Source organism: Gopherus evgoodei, chromosome 1 (genome assembly GCF_007399415.2).
Source record: "Gopherus evgoodei ecotype Sinaloan lineage chromosome 1, rGopEvg1_v1.p, whole genome shotgun sequence".
In the NCBI taxonomy this organism is placed as follows: Eukaryota; Metazoa; Chordata; order Testudines; family Testudinidae; genus Gopherus; species Gopherus evgoodei.
In genome coordinates, this window is record NC_044322.1 from 118962413 (window position 1) to 118987941 (window position 25529).

Genomic DNA, 25529 nt, shown 5'->3' on the forward strand with positions numbered 1-25529 from the left:
TTGTTATAGACTTCATTTAAAATTCATTAGCAGCAACAGGGAGCTAATTCTCCATTCACTGTTTCAGGACACTATACATCCTATTAGGCAGAGAGGGAAATTGAACTGGGATCTCCTAAGCACTGGCTGAGTACCCTAACCACTGGGTTAAAGGTTGTAATAGATGCCTGTCCCCCTTCCCCCTCCCCCAGATGTTTTGTGTGAAATTGCAAAAACAGCTTAGCCACCTAAGCTGTCTAACTCCAAGAAAGGGGAGATGGGTTTCCAGTTGTGGATTTCAAACAGAGATAGGTGCCTCCCTGCAGCCTGCACTTAGGTGCTGAAATCTTGAGGGACAGGGTTTAGGACATACTTCTCTCATCACCATTTCCCATTGGCTAGCTCAGGTGGTCCCACCTAGTGTCCTGGCTTTTGTGCATCCTGTTCTTAGGTGCCTAACTCAGGCTTTGTGGATTCCAGTGATTTTTGTATGCATCTAAAAGTTAGGCATTGTGGCAAAGTCCCTTTGTAGATCCAAGCCCAAGTTCTCAAAACTAAAAGTAACATGAGTGCACCAGTTCTTAAAGTTGTTACTATTGAAGTAGTATCTTAATTTAAAACAAGATATGGTCTTTATGTCATAACTACATCATTATGGGAGAATATATCATAGATGAAGTGTAGGGATGGAAGGGCCCCAAGAAGCCATACAGTCCAGCCCCTTTTGCCATTGCACAAATAAGTAAACCTAGACCATCCTTGACAGTGTCCAACTTGTTTTTAAAAGCTTTCAATAACAGGAACTCCACAACCTCCCTTGGAGGCCTATTCTAGAGTTTAAATACCCTTATCATTAGAAAGTTTTTCCTAATATTCTAACTTAAATCTCTCTTGCTGCAGATTAAGTGCATTACTTCTTGTCCTACTTTCAGAGGACTTGGAGACCAATTGATCATCGTCCTCTTTAACAGCCCTTAACACATTGGAAGACAGTTAGCAAGTCCCTCCTCAGTCTTCTTTTCTCAGGACTAAACATGTCCAATTCTTTTAACCTTTCCTGATAAATCAGATTTTCTAAACCTTTTTTCATTTGTATTGCTCTCCTCTAGATGCTTTCCAATTTGTCCATATGAGTGTAACAGAAAAAAAGTTATTTATATTTGAAACTTAATGAATTAGTACAGTAGTACACTCCATAAATTGAAATATTACTGTCATTCTGCGGCAGGAGGATTTTAGGGCTGGAGAATTTTAGCTATAACAACTCAGTAGAGGTAAATTATTACACAGTTTACATCCTGCAGTTTCTTATTGCTTAATTAGGTTAATTTTTTTCAACTCTGCACCATTTTTGTCTGAATTGCTTTTATATGAGTGGTTGCCTGGTTAATTAGGTGACTGATTTGTTCATTGGGAAATTTATGGTAAGTTTCACTTGTTAATTCTAAGGTTTGTATTGTAAGAATCCATATAGGTTTAATTCATTTCCGTTAGCCTCTATAGTAATCATTTGGAATATAGAAAAATCTATAAAAGTTGGCAAGATTTGAAGCTTAAAGCAGAGCATTTAAGTGGTAAAGAATACGAGTATTTACAGATATTTAAAACTGAATGGCATGTGTTTGCTGTGTTGAAGTTAGTTTTTTCGAGTGCTTGCTCATGTCCATTCCATGTTAGGTGTGCGCATGCCACATGCGCAGTCGCCGGAGATTTTTCCCTCAGTGGTATCCATTGGACTAGCTCTATCGCCACCTGCTCATGTGCCAGTAAAAGGGGCCTATTTGGCCCTGCGCTCTCTGTTCCATCTGACCACCCGTGACAGTCGCTGGAACAACTTCTCTTGCCTTAGCGAGACATTTAGTCAGTGATTCTGTTATTCCATCCTTTCTTTCACAAATTTAGTTACCTTCAGTTATTTCTTTTAGTAGTAGTGTATATAGTTAAATCCTCCACATTTAGCTTAGAAAGGCATCCTCTGCCCACGGGGGCAGGCGTGCCCCGATCTCCGGGCTTCAAATCTTGTACCTCCTGCTGCAAGCCCGTGCCAGTGGGCAACCTGCACTCCACCTGTCTGAAATGTCTGGGGGAGGATCACGTTCGAGAGCATTGCCAGATCTGCTGCCAGTTCAAGCCTCATATGAAAAAAGGACAGGAAGATTAGGCTGGTCAGACATTGGTGCGGAGTGCTCCTCCAGTGGCACTGTTCTCCCAGCTCCGTTCCCCTTCACCCCCTTCACCAGCGCTGAGGAAGAAACACAAGAAACAATGATCCGAGAGGGGACGTTCCCCAGAATTGAGGAAGGACAAACACAGGGAGTGCAACAGTGGGAAACCTGTGTCTGTCCACTCCTTTACCCCAACTCTGCTTGTGGTACTATTGACTCCACCCTGTTCGCAGATGCCGCCGAGTCTAGTACAGGACCATCCACCGATACCATGGGGTCATCATGGCACAAGCAGGATTTCAGTGCAGTTCACCCTGGAGGCATTTGCAGTGGCCAGGGACCAAACGGCAGCAAGTTCTGGCACCGATGAAGTCATCGAGCAGAATGGAGCATGTTGTCTTGAGCGCCTATCCAGCACTGGGTCCACTGGTACCGACCAGAGGGAAACTGATCCTGCAGATGTCGGCAAAGAGTTCATTGCTCCAGCACCGTTTCCTGAACCCTTGGCCCTGACTGACAGAAGCAAGGGGTTCCAGTCCCCTACAATCCCTCCAAACTGACTTGTTTTCGGGATTGGAGGTGAAGTGGGCATCCAATCAAGGGGCCAATACCAGTACCCTACCTACGTTTCGTCAGATCCTAGTGTGAGGGGGGGACTGACTCTGGCTTGGTGGGCAGTGGCTCATGCAGAAATCCATGGGGTTTTCCCCTGGTACTGGGGGTGCCTTTCAGCCATTCATACACAGTTGTGAGAGAGAGAAGGGCCACTCCGTTGTGCCACTCAGATTCCAGTACTGAGCCCAGTACCAATACTCAGGAGTTAGAGCTGCATGATGTGAAGGCAGAGTCTACCCTTACCTTGACAACTGGCTGATCAAGAGCTGGTTGGAGGCCCACGTGTAAGCCAGCATCAGTCTGGTCCAAGCTACCTTCTGAGCCCTGGGCCTATTGATAAATGAGCAAGTCAACTCTCCTCCCCGTCCAGAGGATAGAGTTTATCCTGGTGGTGCTTGATTCTACCCGGGCCAGAGCATTCCTCCCAGAGGTGAGCTTCCAGAGACTGTCGGCTTTGATATCAAAGATCAAGGTCCACTGCATGACGAGAGCCAGTTTCTGCCTCAGACTTTTAGGTCACGTGGCAGTGTGCACCTACATAGTACAGCACGCAAGACTGCTCCTCAGACCCCTTCAAGCTTGGCTGGCCTCAGTGTTGTCACTGAGCCGTCACCTTTTGGACTTCATGCTTACAGTTCCTGCCCCGGTCCTCACCTCCGTCAACTGGTGGAGGGATCCCTTTGTCACTCCCCAGCCATCAGTATCCCAAATCTCTGACATATCTGGTCTAGTTTGGGAGGCTCGCCTTGAGCATCTCCGTATTCAAGGTGTGTGGTCTCAGGAGGAGCTGTCCTTGCATACAAACGTCTGAGAGTTCAGAACAGTCCACCTAGAATGCCAGGTGTTTCTACCCCAGATCGCAGGCAAAGTAGTGCGAGTACTCATGGACAACATGGCAGATGGCAGCCATGTTTTACATCAGCAAACAGAGAGAAGCACACTCATCCACCCTCTGTCAAGAGGCCATTCGCTTGTGAGACTTCTGTGCAAAGCACTCCATCCACCACAAAGCTTCTATACCTTGACTTTTTTTTTTTGCAAAGCTTTTGATATTGTGTCTCACAATATTCTTGCCAGCAAGTTAAAGTAGTATGGATTGGATGAATGGACTGTAAGGTGGATAGAAAGCTGGCTAAATCATCGGGTTCACCAGGTAGCGATCAACAGCTCGATGTCCAGTTGGCAGCCGGTATCAAGCAGAGTGCCCCAGGGGTTGGTCCTGGGGCCAGTTTTGTTCAACATCTTCATTTAATGGATTGCACCCTCAGCAAGTTCACGGATGACACTAAGCTGGGGGAGAGGGATAGGGTCCAGAGTGACCTAGATAAATTGGAGGATTGGGCCAAAAGAAATGTGATGAGGTTCAGCAAGGACAAGTGCAGAGTCTTGCACTTAGGACGGAAGAATCCCAGGCTCAGTACTGACTGGCTATGCGGCAGTTCTTCAGAAAAGGACCTGGGGATTACAGTGGGCAAGAAGCTGGATATGAGTCAACAATGTGCCCTTGTTGTCAAGAAAGCTAATGGCATATTGGGCTGCATTTGTAGGAGCATTGCCAGCAGATGGAGGGAAGTGATTATTCCCCTCTGTTTGGTATTGATGAGGCCACATCTGGAGTATTGTGTCCAGTTTTGGGCTCCCCACTACAGAAAGGATGTGGACAAATTGGAGAGAGTCCAGCAGAGGGCAACGAAAATGTTTAGGGTGCTGGGGCACATTACTTATGAGGAGAGGCTGAGGGTGACTATCATAAACAGATAGCTAAGGGTTAATGTCTCTTTCACCTGGAAGGGAGTAACCTGAAACTCCTGACCAGAGGACCAATCAGGAAACAAGACTTTTTCAAATCTGGGAAAAATGTTATGACCCAGATTTGAAAAAGTCTTGTTTCCTGATTGGTCCTCTGGTCAGGTGTTTCAGGTTACTCCTTTCCAGGTGAATGAGACATTAACCCTTAGCTATCTGTTTATGACAGTGACACATTCTGTATCTTGGGGGAATGTCCTGATTTTTATATATAAAGCATGCCTTGTAAGGTATCACGGGAAAGCTTATGATGTGCTGAAAGTAATTTCTCTATCTATATATGTATATCATTAATGCATATGAAGTTATGAGAATTGTGTGGTATGGTCATCACTAAAACACGCTGTAAGTTAGGGAATCAGCCAGATATTCACTCCCCAGAGGCTGCAGCAAGGAAAGTAACCAGCACCTGGTGGGGTATTAATCAACCCACCAACAACCATTGTCCAGCAAGGGAGCTATAATGCAATAACTTACTTGCATGTGGCCACACCAGGGGAATTGCTCAACCTTTCCTGGAGATTCAGCAATGCCCCGAGACATGCCAGGACTTGTGCTCCCCAAGCACATGGGACTGAGGTTATAAAACAGAGACAATGACAACATGTGGGGCCTTTTCTCTGCCCCCAACTACACTGCAAGCAACTAAGGCACAGAGAAGAAGACAAGACTCCAATAGAGGAGATTGGCCTAGGTTTAAGGAACAAACCTGTATATTAAGGACTGCAATATCCAGTAAGGTGAGAAACTGCTTCATCTAGATGTTGCCCATCTGATAAAGTTGAGAGTTTAGACTGCGTGCTTATATTTTATTTTATTTTGGTAACTGACTGACTTTTTGCCTGTCACTTAAAATCAATATTTTATAGTCAATACATTTGTTTTACTGTTTATCTTTACCAGTGAGTTTGTATGAAGTATGTGGCCAATCTGCTCAGGTTTTGCAAAGACTGGTGTATGTATATCCACTTTCCATTGACGAAGTGGTGAACCAATTAAAAAATCTGCACTGCCCATCTTGAGCACTACAAGACGGTATATTCCTGAGGTACAGTGCTGGGAGCTGGGGGGGATTTGGCTCTGGTGCCTTTCTCTGTCTGATTCATTAGTGGCTCTGGGAGCATTCCTGCAATATAGCTGGGTGTGGGGCTCCACATGCATTTGTGCTGAGAGATAAAAACACCTGGAGGGGATTGCTGCTGATCACTAGCAAGTCATGGTGAGAGACAGCCCAGGCTGGAGAGAGTTATGGGGGCACAGTGGTCCCACAGTCCCAGGTCGCACTCCAGGGAGACCCCGTCACAGAGGGAACTGTGCTTATTTAGTCTACAGAAGAAAAGAGTGAGCCGGGATTTGATGATAGCCTTCAACTACCTGAAGGGGGGGGGGTTCAAAGGGGATGGAGCTAGGCTGTTCTCAGTGGTGACAGATGACAAAACAAGGAGCAATGGTCTCAAGTTGCAGTGGTGGAGGTCTAGGTTGGATATTAGGAAAAATTTTCACTAGGAGGGTGGTGAAGCACTGGAATGGGTTACCTAGGGAGGTGGGTGGAATCTCTTCTTAGAGGTTTTTAAGGCCCAAATTGACAAAGATCTAGCTGGGATGATTTAGTTGGTGTTGGTCCTGCTATGAGCAGGGGGTTGGACTAGATGAACTCCTAAGGTCTCTTCCAACCCTAAGCTTTTATGATTCTGTGATTACTGGAGCCTGGAACTCTCTGACAGATCACCTCAGCGGGTCTCTCTCTTCTCACCATGAGTAGTTCCTTAATCCTGACGTAGCAAGATCCATCTTCCAGAGGTGGGGGTTTCCCCTTGTAGACCTGTTTGCAACCAAGAAGGACAGGAAATGTCAGCAGTTTTGTTCGCTACGCAGTCGCAGCCCAGGCTCACTCAGAGATGTCTTACTACTCCTATGGACAAATCACCTGCTCTACATGTTTTCCACCTATTCGTCTTGTATATGAGGTCCTACTGAAACTAAAGCAAGCATTCTTATAGCCTTTGCTTGGCCGCATCAACACTGGTTCAGCACATTAGTGGATCTGTCAGTAGCGGCCCCATTGCAGCTCTCTCTCCTCCCGGACCTGATCTCATAAGATCATGGCTATCTGCTCCACCGACCATGTGGAAGCTCCATGGTTGAATCCAGTAAAGTGGGCCTGTTCTGGTGGACTTTTTCTGGTCTTGTAGTAGGAAACCATCTGCTAGAATGACTTACATCACCAAGTGGAAGCGTTTCTCAGTGTGGTCATCCCAAAGAGGCCTCTCACTCATCTCTCCAGTCCATGTGGGAGTACCTGCTCCATCTGAAACAACAGGGCCTAGCCATTTCATCGATCAAGGTGAATCTAGCAGCAATCTCAGCCTTCCGCCCTCTGATGGCCAGTAGGTCGCTTTTTCCAAGAAACTAGAGGGACTTTACCCTCAAAGTCACCATCCCATTCCCCTGTGGGACCTACACCTCGTCTTGTCGAGAATCACGGGCCCTCTCTTTGAGCCACTGGCATCATGCCCTCTGTTGTCTCTCTCCTGGAATGTTGCCTTCCTGGTAGTAATTATCTCAGCCAGGAAGGTCTTAGAAATGAGGGCCCTTACATCAGAACCCCTGTATCTGATGTTCTTTACGGACAAGGGTCAATTCTGCCCCCATCCAGCATTCTTCCCAAAGCTGGTCTCACAGTTTCATAGTAATCAGGTTTTCTTCCCCAAACCACACAAAAATTCAGAGGAGCATGTTTCCATACACTGGATGTTAGAGAGGCCCTGGCTTTCTGCCTTCAGAGGATCAAGCTGTACATAAATCAACACAGCTTTCTGTGGCAGTAGCAGCCAGGATGAAAGGACTACTGGTTTTGGTCCAGAGAATTTCATCCTGGATCACGTCCTGTTTTTTTGTATGTGCTGTGAGCAGATGGGTGTCCCACTTCCTGCCCATTAAACGAGAGCTCTGGCTTCATCAGTGGTGTTTCTGGCCCAGGTCCCAATCCAAGACATCTGCAGAGCAGCAGCATGGTCATCGGTACATATCTTCTCCTCCCATTATGCCATCATCATCCAGCAGGCTAGAGATGATGCCAAGTTTAGTAAAGCAGTGTTGCAATTGGTATGTCTATGAACTCCGAGCCCACCTCCTTGGCTTGGGAGTCACCTAACGTGGAATGGACATGAGCAAGCATTCAGACAAGAAAAAACTATTACTAACCTTTCCATAACTGTTCTTCGAGATGTCTTGCTCATGTCCATTCCATGACCCACCCTCTTGCCCCTCTGTCAGAGTTAGCTGGCAAGAAGGAACTGAGAGGATAAAGAGCCGAATGGGCCCCTTATACATGCATGAGCACATGGCACCAGAGGGCACTATTGCTAGTCCAGTGGATACCACTGAGGGAAAAATCTCAAACAACTGTGCACATGAAGCATAAACACCTAATGTGGAATGGACGTGAGCAGCACATCCCAAAGAACAGTTACACAAAGGCTAGTAACCGTTTTTTACCATTAGCAAATTTGCACCTCTTACTCTGATTTCAAATGATAAATCACTTTGAGAATGTAAACAGCACATAAAAAACTGATGTTTTGTATGATGAGTTAATAAGAAAGGTCATGTACGAGTTCTTAATTTCACAATAGATTTGTTTTGCCTGAAAGCTAAGTGTATTGTAATTACCTTGTTAATAATTTATTACAGGCATAAATACCATCATAATGTTTGAGAACTATTTATGTAAAGTATACAAGATTCACCTTTTTGTTCAGTTTTTTTTAAACCTGACATTATGGTTGCACAGATAATTACTTAAGAGTCAGGAAATTATTTAATTTTGTACTTTCAAACTTTAGTTTTGATCACTATCTCTTAGTGCAACTTACAGAGTGCACCTTTTAAGCGATGGGGGGTGGGTGTGCACATGCACAGGTAAAAACAAAACAAAATATCTGTGTATGATTTTATTTGAGAAATAGTTATGAGAGGGTATAATTAGACTGTTGCAATGCATGTACACAAAGGGACAACGTTCATACTGCATGTGCAGATTTCCTGATTCTTGAGTGCTTAACCATTCAGCTTTAACTTTTTTAAAAAATATATTTTTAATAGAAATGCCTCTGTTTTTAAAAGTAATTCCAAGTTCTGGAAATATTCGGCTGGATTCCACTGTAATGTGCTATCAAATATAAGGTGTGCATTCAGTAAGGCCAGGACTCCATTCAAGGCTTACCTTATTTACTGCACGTCTTATGTGTTGAAAACTTTGTGCTGGGCATGAAGAGTTTTCAAAACTGAAAAAAATCTGTGTCAAGTGCATCAAGATTTACCTTTGTAAGCAGATGCACAATTTATATGAAGTGAGTATTCATTAGAGAGGTAAGTTGGTATGTATGAACTGTGCAGCCTGTCTTCCATACAAATATTTGTAGATCTCAGTTGAAAAAAAAAATGCCAGTGTTAAAAAAACAACTACTAGGCTTGGCAGAATTCTGTTTTTATTTTTTTATAATCTGATTGATAATGATGTTTATTTTTAAGCATTTTCAATTTTTATTGATTTTTAAATTTTCATGGTTGCACAATTTTCACAATTGTGGGAAATTATGGAGAGAGGTCAGACAATAATCAGTTAATGACCATAGACATTGAGATTCAAAAAGTTAAAGCTTTATAATTGTTAAAAAATAAATTGTCAACATCAAATGTCAAAATATGCACACTTAATATGCTTAAATCAACCTTTGATAAGTTCTCAAGCACCATTTTCTTACTTTTCCTGTCTGTACGTTTGTTATCTCTGGAAGTATATTTTCATCAGTTTGTGTGTGTACAGAGAAATCACTGGTTTATCTACATTTACCTATAAAAATCTAACCCTCTAAGCCTACAGATAACATGTAATCCTCATGTACAGCTTGTTTTTGAAAGCCTTATAATTTTACCAAAATCTAACCATTTTCACTGGAAAACTCAAAGCCAATTCGTAGTAAAGTCTGTCTCCCTGCCAAATTAACTTTCTGCACACACCCATTTTAGCTTTTAGAGCATTTCAAAAAGTTCACAAGAATTGTTTTGTAATGGAGGAAAGTATGTTTCACCCTGAGCATAAATAGTTCACTCACTTTTTTGCACTGAAAACTTAAGAAGGCAAATATTTGAAACTTTTAAAACATTGAACAATTCAAAACTAGAGAATAATAGCACATACAGTATTTCTACTGGCTCATGAAATTTCATCTGAATGTTCCAGAAAAATCTAGAATACACAACAGTATTTCAGAAAATGAGGATTATACTGTAATCTGAACTGCTGTGTTATCTGAATCCCTTCCTTGTCCCCTGTAGAGGTCAAATCCAGATGTTCAGATAATAGACTGGAGACCCCCAGCAGCCGGGAGGCCATGCTGCCACCGAATGGCTTCTGTGGCAATACAAGGAGCCTGCTGCAGCTCCCCCACCATGGACCTGCTCACTTACTCCTGTGACCACAGAGCAGCAGAGAGCTCCTTGCACTGATGCAGGACCGGTGATACTCTATCCCTGCTAGCCCAAGGTGCAGGGAAGGCAGGGACTCATAGACTCTAGGACTGGAAGGGACCTCGAGAGGTCATCGAGTCCAGTCCCCTGCCCTCATGGCAGGACCAAATACTGTCTAGACCATCCCTAATAGACATTTATCTAACCTACTCTTAAATATCTCCAGAGATGGAGATTCCACAACTTCCCTAGGCAATCTATTCCAGTGTTTTAACTACCCTGACAGTTAGGAACTTTTTCCTAATGTCCAACCTAAATCTCCCTTGCTGCAGTTTAAGCCCATTGCTTCTTGTTCTATCATTGGAGGCTAAGGTGAACAAGTTTTCTCCCTCCTCCTGATTGACACCCTTTTAGATACCTGAAAACTGCTATCATGTCCCCTCTCAATCTTCTCTTTTCCAAACTAAACAAACCCAATTCCTTCAGCCTTCCTTCATAGGTCATGTTCTCAAGACCTTTAATCATTCTTGTTGCTCTTCTTTGGACCCTCTCCAATTTCTCCACATCTTTCTTGAAATGCGGTGCCCAGAACTGGACACAATAATCCAGTTGAGGCCTAACTAGCGCAGAGTAAAGTGGAAGAATGACTTCTCGTGTCTTGTTTACAACACACCTGTTAATGCATCCCAGAATCACGTTTGTTTTTTTGCAACAGTATCACACTGTTGACTCATATTAAGCTTGTGGTCCACTATGACCCCTAGATCTCTTTCTGCCATATTCCTTCCTAGACAGTCTCTTCCCATTCTGTATGTGTGAAACTGATTGGTCCTTCCTAAGTGGAGCACTTTGCATTTATCTTTATTGAACTTCATCCTGTTTACCTCAGACCATTTCTCCAGTTTGTTCAGATCATTTTGAATTCTGACCCTGTCCTCTAAAGCAGTTGCAATCCCTCCCAGTTTGGTATCGTCCGCAAACTTAATAAGCGTACTTTCTATGCCAACATCTAAATCGTTGATGAAGATATTGAACAGAGCTGGTCCCAGAACAGACCCCGCCTGGCAGAGTAAAGCAGTATCCTGTCCACGGGCTTCCTTTCTGCCCCATTTGGCGCGCAACCCCCCCTCTCCCCCCCACACACGCCTTGTGCTTGCTGTAATCAAGAGGGCAGGCGTGGCAGTGCAAGGAGCTTTCTCCATGCCTGCCGTCGTGGGAGTAAGTGAATGCGTTCCAGGACCGACTCCAGCTCTTTTTGCCACCCGATGCAGCGAAGCAGGAGGGGGGTGGGGGGGGATAAAGCCGATCGGTGGCAGCTCAGTCGTGGGCTTCATTCTTCTGCGGCACTTCGATGGCAGATTCTTCGCTCCCTCTCTTCCTCTTCCGTGGCACTTCGGCGGCAGCTCAGAGAGGGACTGAGAGACCCGCCACTGACTTGCTGCCCAAGAGCCAGATGTGCCGCCCCTTTCCATTAGCCGCCCCAAGCACCTGCTTTGTTTGCTGGTGCATGGGGCCAGCCCTGATGAGACCATGACATCAGAGTTGCAGATGTCTTGATGCGCTGCTGCTTCTGCCCTCTGCTTTCCAAACTCCCAATTAGCCAAATAAAATCCAAGTCCTCCTTTCTATTCAGGTAATCAGGTGTATACTGTATATCTGTATTCAAGCTCTGGCCCATTCAAGATTATGATGAATGACAGATTATTCATCCAAAAGTGAAAATCTGTATAATCAAAGGGGGCTAGCATAGGGAAGTAGGAAGGCTCCTGCCCACCCTACTCCCCTCCGAATCCAGCATAACTCATCTAAGTAGATTTGTAGCCCCTGCACTCAAGAAGGTGCAAGGCTGCTTCCAAGATGCTCCGTGTGGAAAGCACCAGCCTAAAAAAATAGCTGGGTGCAAGAACTAGGAGGAGCCAGATGTCAATCCTACTTGTCTTCAAGGATAAGGGTGGAGAGGGAATGCTTCTGGGTGCCTCTTCCTTGGAAGGAGTTGTTTTGCACATGCTCGCATTACGTATGTGTGTGTGTCACAACTTCGCCCACAGCGTTCAGCAGGCGTGTACTAAATCTATTACAAAAATAAAGCAGTTGATTTGGCACCTCAGAGTATGTTATTTAAATTGAGTTCATTTATTATAAATGTTATTAAGCAAATTAGTTGTAAAATAAATTGCATTTAAAATGTAAATATTGAAAGGAAAATAATCTAAGTTTTTCACTTGTTGACAGATATATATAGATTTTAAAATCTATATATATTATCTACTGTTTGCATTTCTATACCTATCTAAATATAATTAACACAACGCAAATCCCTTTCTCATGTGAGTAAACAAGAAAAAGTAAACATCAAACACTGTTGTCACCAGTGGAAAAACCTCTAATGAACTATTTCTCATTGTTCAGGTGGACCCAGAGGTTTTTGCTGCACTACCTACTGAGCTGCAAGAGGAACTTAAAGATGCATATGATGAAAGGCAAAAGCAGTCAGAGAACGTCATTCATCAGCAACTGATGAGCACCTTTGGTGAGTCAAAAAAAAATGAAAAATGTACCTCAGTCTTGTATCTGGAGCATTCTAAGAGTTGAAGGGACTTTCTGCAATCCTAAAGAAAATTGCAAAATATAACTCATGCATTTAAAAGAATACCACAGTCTAAGAACACTGCGACACATTTTGGCCCCAGGTTTGTTGTACTGGGCATAGGTTTAAGCATAGGTAGGCTTTAAATTATGCCAGGAACTTGACTAGTTTTTGCACGGTCCCAGGATCAAGACAGCATAAAAGTGACTTAAAGATCCTCTCTTCCCTGGTTCTTCCAAGAAGCATGGCTCAATTATATTGGTTGATCCAGCCTTGTGACAATACAAAGGGAAAATAGTGAGTGGGTATAGGTATAGACTGAATGCCTAAAATCTGAGATGACCAAGAGCTGCTACTGGACTCTGTCACTGCTGTTCTACATTCCAACTATTTTGTTAGGGACTGTTCTATCTGATCTCAAAGTGACTAGGTAGAAAAACAAGCCAGCTTTCTCCAAAAAGTGTGCCTAAAGCAGCAAGTTGGAGGACAAAGCAGAGTAGCCAACACAGTCGTTTGTATCGTTAGAAGTGACTTTCACACTGTCACTGTTCCACTCTATCTTCAGTTGGATCACTGCCTTTGCTTTTGACAGACTGTCAGTTTTTGCCAAACTTAATATACCATTTTGCAAATACTTATGCACATAATTTTGCCAAATAGTCAGTTGACTTCATGGGACTAGTTGCAAATGTGTTTGCAGAATAAGCCTCAGTTTGAGTCAACTGTGCATTTCCCATGACTTGAAGATAGAATTCACTGTTTAGTTTAACTTGAATGTTCAGATCAGTGCCTATTAGTGGATTGAGCACTGACTTGGACTCAGGAGACCTAGCTTCTGTCCCTGACTCTGCTTCTGGCCTGCTGGATGATTTTGGACAAGTCATTTCAGCTCTCTATCCCACATTTCCCCCTTCTCTAAAATGAGGATAATGGGTACTGACCTTTTAAAAGGCATTTTGAGATCTGCTGATGAAAAGTGCTATAAAAGAGCTTATTAGTATTTTCATTGCTTCTGTGGCATATGCCACCAAATGTTTGGTTTTTATACAATTGATTCCATGAGAAGCTTGTGTGTATACAGTTCCAATTAGAATTTGAGAGTAAAGACAAGGATCTAACACCTTTCTCAGCTTTTCATTTGGAGATTGGACCCCTTCCCTTCATTTGTCCACATGGTGTGCTTTGCTCAAATCTTATGTAAATCATGAGTTTTGCCATTGACTTTCAGTGGGGTCTGGATTATATCCCCCCATTGCCTTAAACTTGATCCAGTATTCTGTGGGGATCAAGTAAAATGACCAAAGCATCAGAGTGATGTGCTTCTGTCACCCTGTTGGTGACCATTGGTTGGTCTGCTGCATTTTCCTCCAGTTGGAATTTTGTGTGTGTGTCTCTTTGGTTTCATTCCAGATTACATAGTACATTATAATAATCAAACTTGGAGTTCACAATTCATGGGCCTTTGTAGATAGGTTTGAATCCAATGGGATAGGGTATAGTTTCTTGGCTAGCCAAAGGCGGAAGAAGTTTTGTTTGTTTGTTTTTTTTTTGCTGCTATTTCTGGTGGGCATTATTAGTGTCCACGAGTTCTCAAGGCTGCATGTTGCTTTGAGAATAGTGAAGCCGTTTGCCTGAGTAAAGCCACTATAGTGCTGACTGGATTTAGGTTCAACAGGTTTTTCTCATTCAGGCACTAGAATGTTTGATGTCAAAAAGAATATTAAGCTGTGTGTCATCTGCATGCACTAACTTAATAAAAATATTCTTTAAAAAGTTTTGTTGAAACACTGTCAGTGACTGGAATGACAGATACAAATAAGTCATTTTGTCTATGATTAAAGCTCTTCATTTTTGGTTTTTATTTTGTTTTATAATTTCCAGGAATTAATCTGTGTTCATTATAAAAATTTTAAAATGAGTGAAAATCGATGCAAAAAATTAAATTCACAGTTTTCTGGGTAAATATCAGGGTTAATATCGGGGGAATGGGAGGACAGAAAAAAAGAACAAATAGGGAAAAGTAAGAGTACTGAAGGTAAAAGCAATTTAATGCTGTGGTTCATTTAATGAACTGTATTTAGTTGCTTAATACATAGTGCCACTAGGCAGTACTGAATCTGTCAGAGCCTTAAGATACTGTAACAAACATAATTTAATGTGAATTAAATTGAACTCAAAACCACTACACATCACCTCTACCACATGTAATGTAGAGGATGTCTTAATATAATTACTATTTTCATGTACTTGAGTGGCTTAGTGTTAGGTTGAAAATCAGTAAAAACACAAATAAATTGTAAAACTTGGGGATTGTTTCGGTAAAAACCAAAAACAGTGGGTCTTGTCTATGATAAATTGGATGATTGGTCTGTAGATTTCACATAAGTGTTATGATTCTTGCTTTCAGTGGAAAAAAAAATTAGAAAGTTTAATGACCACTGATTATTCCTGCTTTTTCAGTATCAAAGAATCCTTTATTACAGTTGAAGCAAGCAACAGTGAAAACTAAGAAAAAAGGCAGGAAAAAAAATCAAGTCAGTCCTGTGAAAAAGATTCAAAGTCCTTTGAAAAACAAACTCTTTGGTAGCCCTGCAAAAAACATGGTGGCTGCTTCTGGAAGCCCACAGAAGCTAATAGATGGTTTCTTAAATCAGGAAGGTACAGCTACTGGTAAATCTCAGGTAATTTTAACAAAACTAAAAGTTATCAGTAAATTATCTCTTTATTTTAATGACTGTTCTTTAGAATCAGTCTGATCACAGATGTTATTGTAGCTGCTTAATGTATTAAATAGGACTTGCACTGCTTTTCTTGCCTCTCGTATTTGTTTTTCAAAGTATTAAGACTTGTTTTTCAGTATTTTGCTCAGAAAACAGCTGTTACATATTTGAAAATCAGTCTGACAAACATTGAAATATATGAACAATATCAATTTTTTTTCCCTGAATAGGTGGAACCAGTTCCATCAACCTCAAATACTTCAGGCCCATCAGCTTTGCAGACAGCACAGTCTGGCTCAATTAGATCACAGGTACCAAATCTAGCTGGAGCTGTTGAATTCAGCGATGTAAAGACCTTGCTCAAAGAATGGATTACAACTATTTCAGGTAAATTGTAATTCAGATAATTTGGTTTTCAGATACACCCATGGTGATTCTGCATACATCACAAAGAAAACTATATGGGAAAAACTGAATTTCTATACCATATCTTTTCTGTGGTTCCTGCTTCTCTTGCTAGTGTTTTTTCCAATCGTCATGGTCTCTCTCTTCCTCACAACCTTGGGATAATTGGAGTACTAGTGGCACCATAGCAAGCACACAACAAACACACTAACCCAGGAACCTATCCTTGTAACAGCCTGTTGCCAACTCTGTCCACTATCTATTCAAGGGACTCCATCATAGGACCTAATCTCATCAGCCACACCATCAGAAGCTCATTCACCTGCACATCTACCAATGTGATATACACCATCATGTGCCAGCAATGCCCCTCTGCCATGTACATTGGCCAAACCAGACAGTCTCTGCACAGAAGAATAAATGGACACAAATCAGACATCAAGAATTACAACATTCAAAAACCAATCGGAGAACACTTCAACCTCTCTGGTCACTCAGTTACAGACCTAAAAGTTGCAATACTCCAACAAAAAAAAAAACACGCTTCAAAAACAGACTCCAGTGAGAGACTGCTGAATTGGAATTAATTTGCAAACTGGACACCATTAAATTAGGCTTGAATAAAGACTGGGAGTGGATGGGCCATTACACAAAGTAAAACTATTTCCCCATGCTAATTTTCCTCTACTGTTACTCACACCTTGTCAACTGTTTGAAATGGGCCATCCAGATTATCACTACAAATGTTTTTTATTTTTTCCTCCTGCTGATAATAACCCACCTTAATTGATTAGTCTAGTTATAGCTGGCATGGCAACACCCATTTTTTCATGTTGTGTCTATATAGCTTCCTACTGTATTTTCCACTGCATGCATCCGATGAAGTGGGTTTTAGGCCATGAAAGTTTATGCCCAGATAAATTTGTTAGTCTCTAAGGTGCTACAAGTACTCCTCGTTCCTCTTCTACAGAAAACATTTTTATCAGAAAGATGAACTGGAAGGTTTTATAATACATATTAGAATTCTTTTATAAGATTACAGAAGAACAAAAGTATAAAACAATCATTAAAACCTGAAAGTAGCATTGTACTTTAACATAATTTGAGACAATTATTGCCTCCTTGATATCCTGAAAAATCTGAACTGCAGTTTTTTTTGGTCTCTCTGACATTTCAGGACATCACTGCCTTACCAAAGTGTTGAAACAGCTATTCCATTATAAATGCATATGTCTGTTCCATTTCTTTAATAGCTGTGCTGTCACTTGTTCTTGCAGAAAACAACAGGTCTGCTGTCCAGATTTCTCAGGATCATGCAGTCCTTGCATATGCAAAACTTCAGATAACTTCAGTGGGAGATGTGGGAATGCAAGGGCTGCAAGATCAGGCCCTGAAATACTAGTCACTGCAGAATTTCTTTGATTCCAAGTATACTTGAAGAAAAGTCCCCTACTGTATCTATATTTTTCTTACAGATCCCATGGAGGAAGACATTCTACAGGTTGTGAAGTACTGTACTGATCTGATAGAAGAAAAGGATTTGGAAAAGTTAGATCTGGTCATCAAGTATATGAAAAGGTAGCTTAATTTCATATATATAAAAAACTTTAATATTTTATGCTAAAGTTGATGTACTAGATATGCTAATGCAAGGGCATGAACTTAACAGTCATGGCATTTATGAATATGATTTTAAAATAAAAATAAAATCGGACTGTGTAAAAGAACTTTCCTAATTTTTGGAAAGTTGAGCAAGTGAAAATAGCTGCAGCAATTTTGCAACCTTAATAGTAGTATTAGCTAAAAAGTGGAATGCTTTTCGGACAAAGGATGGACTTCTGAGTGATTGCACATGTCCATTCCACTTCAAAGGTATGCATGCCCAGTGCACCAGAGTCAGACACTTTTCTTAGTGGTATCTGCCAGGTCATACGTGTGCCCTCTGCTGCCTCATGCTGTTGCTTGTTAGTATAAAGGGCGGAGCCATCCCTGATCCTCCTCAGTTCCTTCTTATCACCCTTGGTTTGTAGTCAGTATATTAGCTTGTTTCTGCAAGTATTGTCCTTTTCAGTGTATGTAGTTTGGTACTCATGTATATAGTTTGGTACTTTGTTCATACTTAGGTAAGTGTATGTTACATTTCTTAGTTGTTTTGTACTTTGGTGAACTGTTGCTTCCTGATCCTTCTGGATGCTGATGCCTGGTACCAGGAACTGCCTCGGTCTCCGAGCTTTAAGCCTTGCACCGACTGCAGAAAATCCATCCTGGTGAATGACCATCCTTCTCAGAGTTTAAAGTTCCATGACAAGGGTCATGTCTGGGACAGGTGCCAGATCTTCAGGGACTTAAGACCCAAAAAGAATAGGGTAGTGAATCTCTGTCACCTTCTAGTAAAGGCTGCCCTGCGTCTATTATCAGAGCCTTACTAAGCATATCTACTTCTGTCAGAAGTGCCCCCTGCACATTGCAGAGTCTTGGCACAGCTGTCCTTCCTTGGTATTGAGAGAGAAATATTGGCATGGTGCTGCAAAGGATCTCCTCCAAGAGATCAAGGCCCCCAGCACTGTCAACCAGTAAATAAGCTGGGAAGCCAAACCACACATTTACATATGGCCTGAGACAGATTTTTACAGTCACAGTTGGATGGGCCTTTAAGCATATGTATGGGAGTTCCCTTTGTCCCTCCACAGCCCATATTGACTCTGGTCACAGATGCTTCTCTAGGTTCACCTGAGAAATCCATGACTCAAGGTTTCTGTTCTGTCCAAGATTTAGCTCTCCACATAAATGTGAGAGAGCTGAGATCAATGTATTTAGCTTGTCAGGCTTTCATCTCTGACACTGGGGAAAGAATTCACTAGTGCTTATGGATAATGCTTACTCCTGGGGCAATTCTGTGCCCCTGCACATGCACAGAATTCATGTCCCATGCAGAATTTTTTTTCTCTGAAGAAAATACATTCTGCTGGAGAAGTGCTGTAGTTACGCCTTTCACCCTTCACCCACCAGGGGCTGCTGTGGCACCAGAACAGAGAGCATCTGTTCCTGGGCGGGAGCAGCCCCAACTGCTGATAGATAAGCAAATAGACTGTGTTCCTCACAGTGCCCTGCCTGTTGGGCCAGGTCAGGATGCATGGGATATGGGGGGTGGACAGTGTGGGGTACATGGGTTGCTGTGGGGGTCACAGATGGTTCAGAAGGGCTAATGGAGGGGATAGACTGACATGGAGGCTGAATGGCAGTGAGGGTGCAGGAATACAGGAGTAGGAGGGTGCAGAGACACATGGGGGAAGGGCGCTGGCTGAAGGGGGGTGCAGGGTCACATGGGGATGGAGGAGAGTACAGGGACACATGGGGACAGGGGCATATGTGCCTGACTCAGAAAGGCTAATGATCAGCCAGGGTCTGCATGGGAGAGGCTCCCTAATAATCCCCGCCCTCCCACCCACCTTCAAAAAACCCTGTTCCATACTTCTCCCACCCACACCCAGCAGCTCTCCAAATTCAGACACAAGGTCCTTCCCAGCGATTTCTTCCCTGTTCCTCAGCTCCTTCTTTATCCCAATTCCCACCGCCAAGCCTTTGCACTGCTTCTGAGGGGTACAGGAAATACATAATCACAGGACCATGGACATCGCCTTCATCCCAGCCTGGATGCTCTTCATCTTACTGCCTGAATGCTCCATGGTTAACACCTGAGGAGGAGATCTGTTCAAAGGATTTACAAAATATCCTGATGAATAGCAGAAAACCACCTTCTGGGTACCCATACCTGTTGAAGTGGAAATGGTTCTCCTTGTGGTCTCAGCAAAAAGGTGTTTCGCTGATCCAGGCATCTATGCAACAAGTTCTGGATTATTTATTCCACCTGAAACAGCAAGGATTTTCCATTAGTTCCATGAGGGTTCAGCTAGTGGCTGTTTCTGCTTTCCACCTTCTAGTTGCTAGTCACTCAGTTTTCTCCACTCTGATGTCACTCCAGTTCTTGAAAGATCTGGACAGTGTGACAAAGTTCCTCCTCCACCTTGGTGGGTCCTGCGCTCATTGGCAGATTTGGCTAGCCTCAGAGATCTTCCTGGTTGGGTCAGGAGTTGGGAGGTTTTGGGGGGAACCTAGACCTGCCTGCTATCTCAAGTTCCAGCCCGGGGCCCTGTGGACTGCAGCTGCCTAGAGTGCCTTCTGGAACAGCTACACGACAGCTACAATTCCCTGGGCTGCTTCCCCATGGCCTCCTCCCAACACCTTCTATATCCTCACCACAGGACCTTCCTCCTGATGTCTGTTAATGCTTGTACTCCTCAGTCCTCCAGCAGCACATCCTCTCGCTCCTAGCTCCTCACACATGCACCACAAACTGAAGTGAGCTCCTTTTTAAACCCAGGTGCCCTGATTAGCCTGCCTTAATTGATTTTAGAAGCTTCTTGATTGGCTGCAGGTGTTCTAATCAGCCTGTCTGCCTTAATGGTTTCCAGAAAGTTCCTGATTGTTCTGGAACCTTCCCTGTTACTTTACCCAGGGGACACCCAATAGGTACTTTACCCAGGGAAAGGGGACCTACTTAACCTGGGGCTAATATATCTGCCTTCTATCACTCTCCTGTAGCCATCTGACGTGACCCTGTCACAACAGGTTATATCCCTAAGTAAAGGAACCTGTCCCCCTTGAGGATTAAATCTGATGTTAACAAAGTTGGTGAGTCCCCACTTTGAACTGCTGGCTACCTGTTCGTTGCTTCATCTTTTGATGAAAGTAGCCTTTTTAGTAGTGATTATTTCTGTGAGTAGAGTTGGAGAATTGTGAGACCTGGTAGCTGTCCCATCTTATACAGTCTTTTATAAGTACTAAGTATACTTACGATCACATCTAAAATTTCTCACTAAAGTGTCTCATTTCCACATCAGTCAGGCAATATACTTACAAACTTTCTTTCCCTGATGCTTGTAAGGATGAAGTGAGCTTCTATATGTTGTACGTTCAGAGAGAGTCTTATCTTTTTAGTTGAACAGGACTAAACCATTCAGGTCATCCTCACAACTGTTTGTGACCGTTACGGACAGGATGAAGGATCTTCTAGTCTCAATTCAGAATCTTGCCATGCATTTCCTCCTCCATATGTTTATGCCATGACATTGCCAATGTGTTTCCACTAAGCCAAGTGGTATCACAGTTGAGACTGCAGGTGGCTTCTGCAGCTTTTTTTAGCTCAAGTGCCTACCCAGAGTTGCAAGTTTGGTCATCGGTATATGTCTTTGCACTTCATTATGGCATAACTCACTATTCTAGAGATAATGCCAGGTTCAGATGTGATGTTCTTGAATCTTTTTTCAGGTAAACTCTAATCCACCTCTGGATTGAACTGCTTGAGAGTCATCTGAAGTAGATTTCTCATTGATTATCTCTGTGATTTGAGCAAGTCGCTTAGTGCCTCAGCTTTTCCACCTATAAATTGAAATAGTACCTACCTCACAAGGTTGAGATCATCAGATAGGCACAAAGAAATGCAAAATATTATTCAGTTATGCTTGTGTTATTGTATGTCATTGGGTCTTTGTAAATGAATTAGTCATACTGTGAAATTAAGAGAACAGATGGGTATTTTATATAAAATTCTTAACAAAACTGGTGCAAAATCCCATGTTTAAGGAAAAACAGCTAGTGACATTCTCACCCCCACTCTGGCCCTCTGGTACACCAGGTAAAGGAGACAGAGCAGGATAAAGAGCCCTGATTCTGACATGGGGGAATTTCATCTGCAGAGGAGCTAAGGAAGACAGGTTCAGGATGTCCTAAAGGACTTCTTTGCAAATCCTGACATAGGGAGTATACCAGAGTGTGAGGGAGTGGGAAAAGCATGGGATAGAGCTGCAGCTTGCTCTCATACAGCCAATTACAGGCTGTTGTAATTTACGCAGCCCTCTAGGGCTGTCAGAGTTGCACTGAAAGCCACTCTGACCCCCTGTAGCAGTGTAGAATAAGAAAGTTTTAGTCACTTTTGGGCTGCTCCCTCCTCTAGGCTCTGAGTTCTTTGCAGCACCTCTTACAGATGCAGCACAGAATCTCACTATTTGATTTTTGGGCAGCTTTCTGTGTCCTAACCTTTAGTTTACTCCTTTCTTCCTGGATTTTAAATACTAGAGAGGTAGCTTGTACTAGTCCATGGATCTCGAGGGTTTGGTCACGCCTCTTCTGCCCTTGCATTGAGGTTTCAGCCTCCAGCCAAGCACCCAATGCAACACGCCAGAGCTCTGTGTAAATGTTGAATTGCATTCTTGTAGGAAGAAAGATGCAGCCCAAATGTCTTGATGTGAGGGAAGTGTCAGAATCCAGAAATTTATCTTTTTAAATCCCTTCACTATTGGGGGTAAGGTTGTGAGAGAAACAGGTTAACTGGTGACTGATTATAAATTGTAATCCTAATGGCAAAAAAGCTGAAATTTGTAAAAGTTGCTGAGAAGTTCTTTATATTTGGAGAAATACAGTCCTCTGAGCTTCAGAACAGCCTGAGCATTACCTAAGGTTGTATTGATTATAGACTGGACTAGTTACACCCCTGTTATTAAGGTTGCCTGACACTTCCCATTATAAGACCCTGTTTTCAGTTGCTTATAACTTTGACAGAATTACCATTCAGGCTGAAATTTTCCATTCTGTCCCAGGCTGAATTATTTTGGAAAATTTCAGCCAAAACAGTTCATCTTTTCCAAGACCAAGGGCTAGGGGAAAATAAGTTTTTCTTCAGTGTTGAAAATATTCTGGCAACATTTTTTTAAGCTCTAGTCTGCTTAAATCTGCCCAAACATGGACAAGTTATAAGCTTTTGAAAAAGCAGAGTTCACAGGTGCTCAGTAGAGACTTCCTGGAGCTTAGCTGAATTCTCTGGGGCTTCTGTCCTCACTGAGCATGCTTGAGCCTCTCACAGCTTCTGTGTATGATCAGAATGTGTATGTGTTGCCCCACAGTGCAACTGAGCAAGCCCTCTCCAGACTCAGGACACTCCAAAACTGGACTTTCCCCATAATGGCTGCTTTGGGCCAGAGTGGACGCTAGAACTGAGAGCAGGGAGACTGACTTCTGGGCATTCTGTGACCCCTTGTTGGCAGAAGGGAGGAGGAAGCCATCTGATTCAAATGCAGAGGGGAGAAGAGATGGACAACTGGCATTGCGGGGGAGGTTTGGGGAATAAATTGAGACAGATGGGGAGTGGAGACTGGGACTGGAAGCTAGCAAGGAGGGCTGGGACTGGCTGGGCAAGGAAGCTAGGGCTGAGGAGGAGAATGGGTGAGAAGACTGGATGGTGGGAAAACTGAGCTTGGATAAGGAATCTGGAGCTGGAGGCCAGTGAGGCAGGTTGAAGGAGGTGGGCGGAAGGGAGACAAAACTGACAAGGAGCTGGGGCACAGGGAGAGAACTGAGACTGACTGGGCAAAGACACTGGGCCAAGGAGAAGAGGAAGGTGAGGACAGTGAGATTGAATGAGATGGGGATGGAGATTAGGCTGCATAATGGAGGTAGGGCGGGGGAAGATCAGGAAGTGGAGGCTGGGTAGGGTGGGGGGGGACTAGAATTTATTGGGCAAGGAGGCTGGGTCAGAAACTTGGGGAGTGGAGATTGGGACTAACTAGGTGAGGAGAATGGAATAGGATGAGGAGTCAGTGATGGGATAGAGGCAGGTTGGAAGGGATGGTGCAGAAGATGTCAAGCTTGGGGTAAATGGGCAGAAAAGTCTATGTCCGTTAGAGTGTACACTCCACTCTAGAGTTTCGAATGGAACACAAGATCCCTCAATCAGTGTCACCATTCCTGTCTCAGCAAATATTTGTGAAACCCATTAGCAAGGTGTCTCATTCTCCTTCTTGCTGGTCCGCATAAAGGATAGCAACCTACCACTGCTATCAGTTAGCTCAGTGGCAGAGGTCTATGGATCTAAAAGTTTCAATGCTGCTGATGAGCCACAGGGGTATGTTAGTATGATGCCACATCGTGGAATTTCAGGGGGTTGGTTTTGTTTTTTTTTAAAACATAGCAAATTACATTAAGAGAACATTATTAAACTCCAAAGTTAGGAAATGCCAGAATTAAGATCTTGTGCAACTTTAATTTAGCAATCATGTAATTAAAGAATAATGAATATGCATAAAGGGGCCAAATTAAGGTTGTACTGGCATAATTATTATTTCTTAATAATCTTTTAACATAGTTTTGTGTGTTGTTTTACTGAAGACTAATCTAAACATTTTTTATATTGAACTGCTGTGATTCATTTCTAGTGGGATTTTTTCTCTTTGGCTGTTGGAAACAATCTCTTCCCAAAGCATCCCGTACTGTAATACACATCGACCTGGGAAGGATGACTGTTGTATTGTTCTAAGCATGGCTACCTTTTTTTTTCCCCCCTCCAGGTTAATGCAGCAGTCTGTGGAATCAGTTTGGAATATGGCATTTGACTTCATTCTTGACAATGTTCAGGTGGTTTTACAACAAACTTATGGAAGCACATTAAAAGTTATCTGAACTTAACTTGTAATAAAGAGCTTGGTGGGAGCCTGGAGCTCTCTGCTAGCTGTGCCATAAGTGCTTGTGAGGTATTTGCAAAGTGCATGATAGTAAGGCTCTGAGTTTTTATAATTTTCAATTTCTTTTTAAACAAAAAAGTGTTTTGTACATTTCTTTTCAAAAAGTGCCAAATTTGTCAGTATTGCATGTAAATAATTGTGTTAAAATTCTTTTATTGTAGTATAGAATCTATTTGCAAAATGTTTGTTTATAAAGTTTTATGGATTTTTACAGTGAAGTGTTTACAGTTGTTTAATAAAGAACTGTATGTATATTTTTGTACTGATTCCATTTTGTCAATGCTTCAGTTTGAATATAGCTAACCCTTTATTAAAGCTGTAGCTTTGAGTCATTTTACTAATCTCTGCAGTGGTAAGCGCTTATTTAGTTCTCTCAAAAAAATTCTGTGAGAAAAATCCATGAATCATTGTACCTGTTTATATACAGTAGTCTAGAATACATGTCAGTGTGACAGCTTAAAATCACAGGCAGTGCTTTGGGTTGAGTAATTTATCTATCTTGCCTTTGGGATTATAAAGCCAATACCCATAGAACTAATGCATACACTGTGTTCTGTACATTTGTAGGTCCACAAAGTATGAAAGCATAAGTTCCATAGACTCTGTAGCACACTCTTAACTACACTGCACATAAAACTGCTGTGATTTCTGTGGCCCCATTCAGAAAACCTTTGTTATCATAGTGATGGGTGTTCACAAAGTTTTAAATTACTTGCATGTATATTTTTCCTTTTAACATTTCACATTGTTACCTCTTTTGCAGAATCCAGGGTTGGCGTACTGGGGACCTTGCTGCTCCCTTCTTTCCCCATGATGGAGAAGGATCAGAGTGAGGCATGCGTGGGTAGCTCAGAAAAAAACTGGAAGGGCACAGAGAGAGCTCCTGGCAAGCTCAGCTCAGCTCCCACTCTAATCACTTCTCAGGTTTTTCATTAGATGGGAAGTGCCCACTGTAGGGTTACAGTAAATGTAGATGTTGTGGCATATGTTACCTTAAAACAGCTATAGGGGATGCTTCCATTGTTTGGGGAGTGAAAGTCACGCAGTGAGCACAAAATGGTAGTTGACTGCAACAATTAACACATCATGTCTTATACAGAACCTGACCCAAATAACAAAATCTATTGCTATGGAATGAATTTGCCTATTTAAATGTAAAGAATGTCAGCATTATTTTTCAGCCCTGAATTGCAATCAGATGATGTAT

At 42.6% G+C, this 25529-nt stretch overlaps 1 protein-coding gene across 10 annotated transcripts in view; it reads left to right on the forward strand.

The window, feature by feature from the left end:
- The window catches only part of REV1 (REV1 DNA directed polymerase), a 107604-nt gene extending 83029 nt beyond the window's left edge, over positions 1-24575 (forward strand). For all 10 annotated transcript variants that reach the window (XM_030570402.1, XM_030570437.1, XM_030570430.1 and 7 more), the window contains 5 exons: positions 12447-12567; positions 15085-15305; positions 15575-15731; positions 17225-17327; positions 24149-24575. In XM_030570402.1, the coding sequence (XP_030426262.1) occupies positions 12447-12567; positions 15085-15305; positions 15575-15731; positions 17225-17327; positions 24149-24260 (714 nt within the window). In that variant the 3' untranslated portion in view covers positions 24261-24575. The remainder of the gene's footprint in view (positions 1-12446; positions 12568-15084; positions 15306-15574; positions 15732-17224; positions 17328-24148) is intronic.
- The last annotated feature ends 954 nt before the right edge of the window (positions 24576-25529 follow it).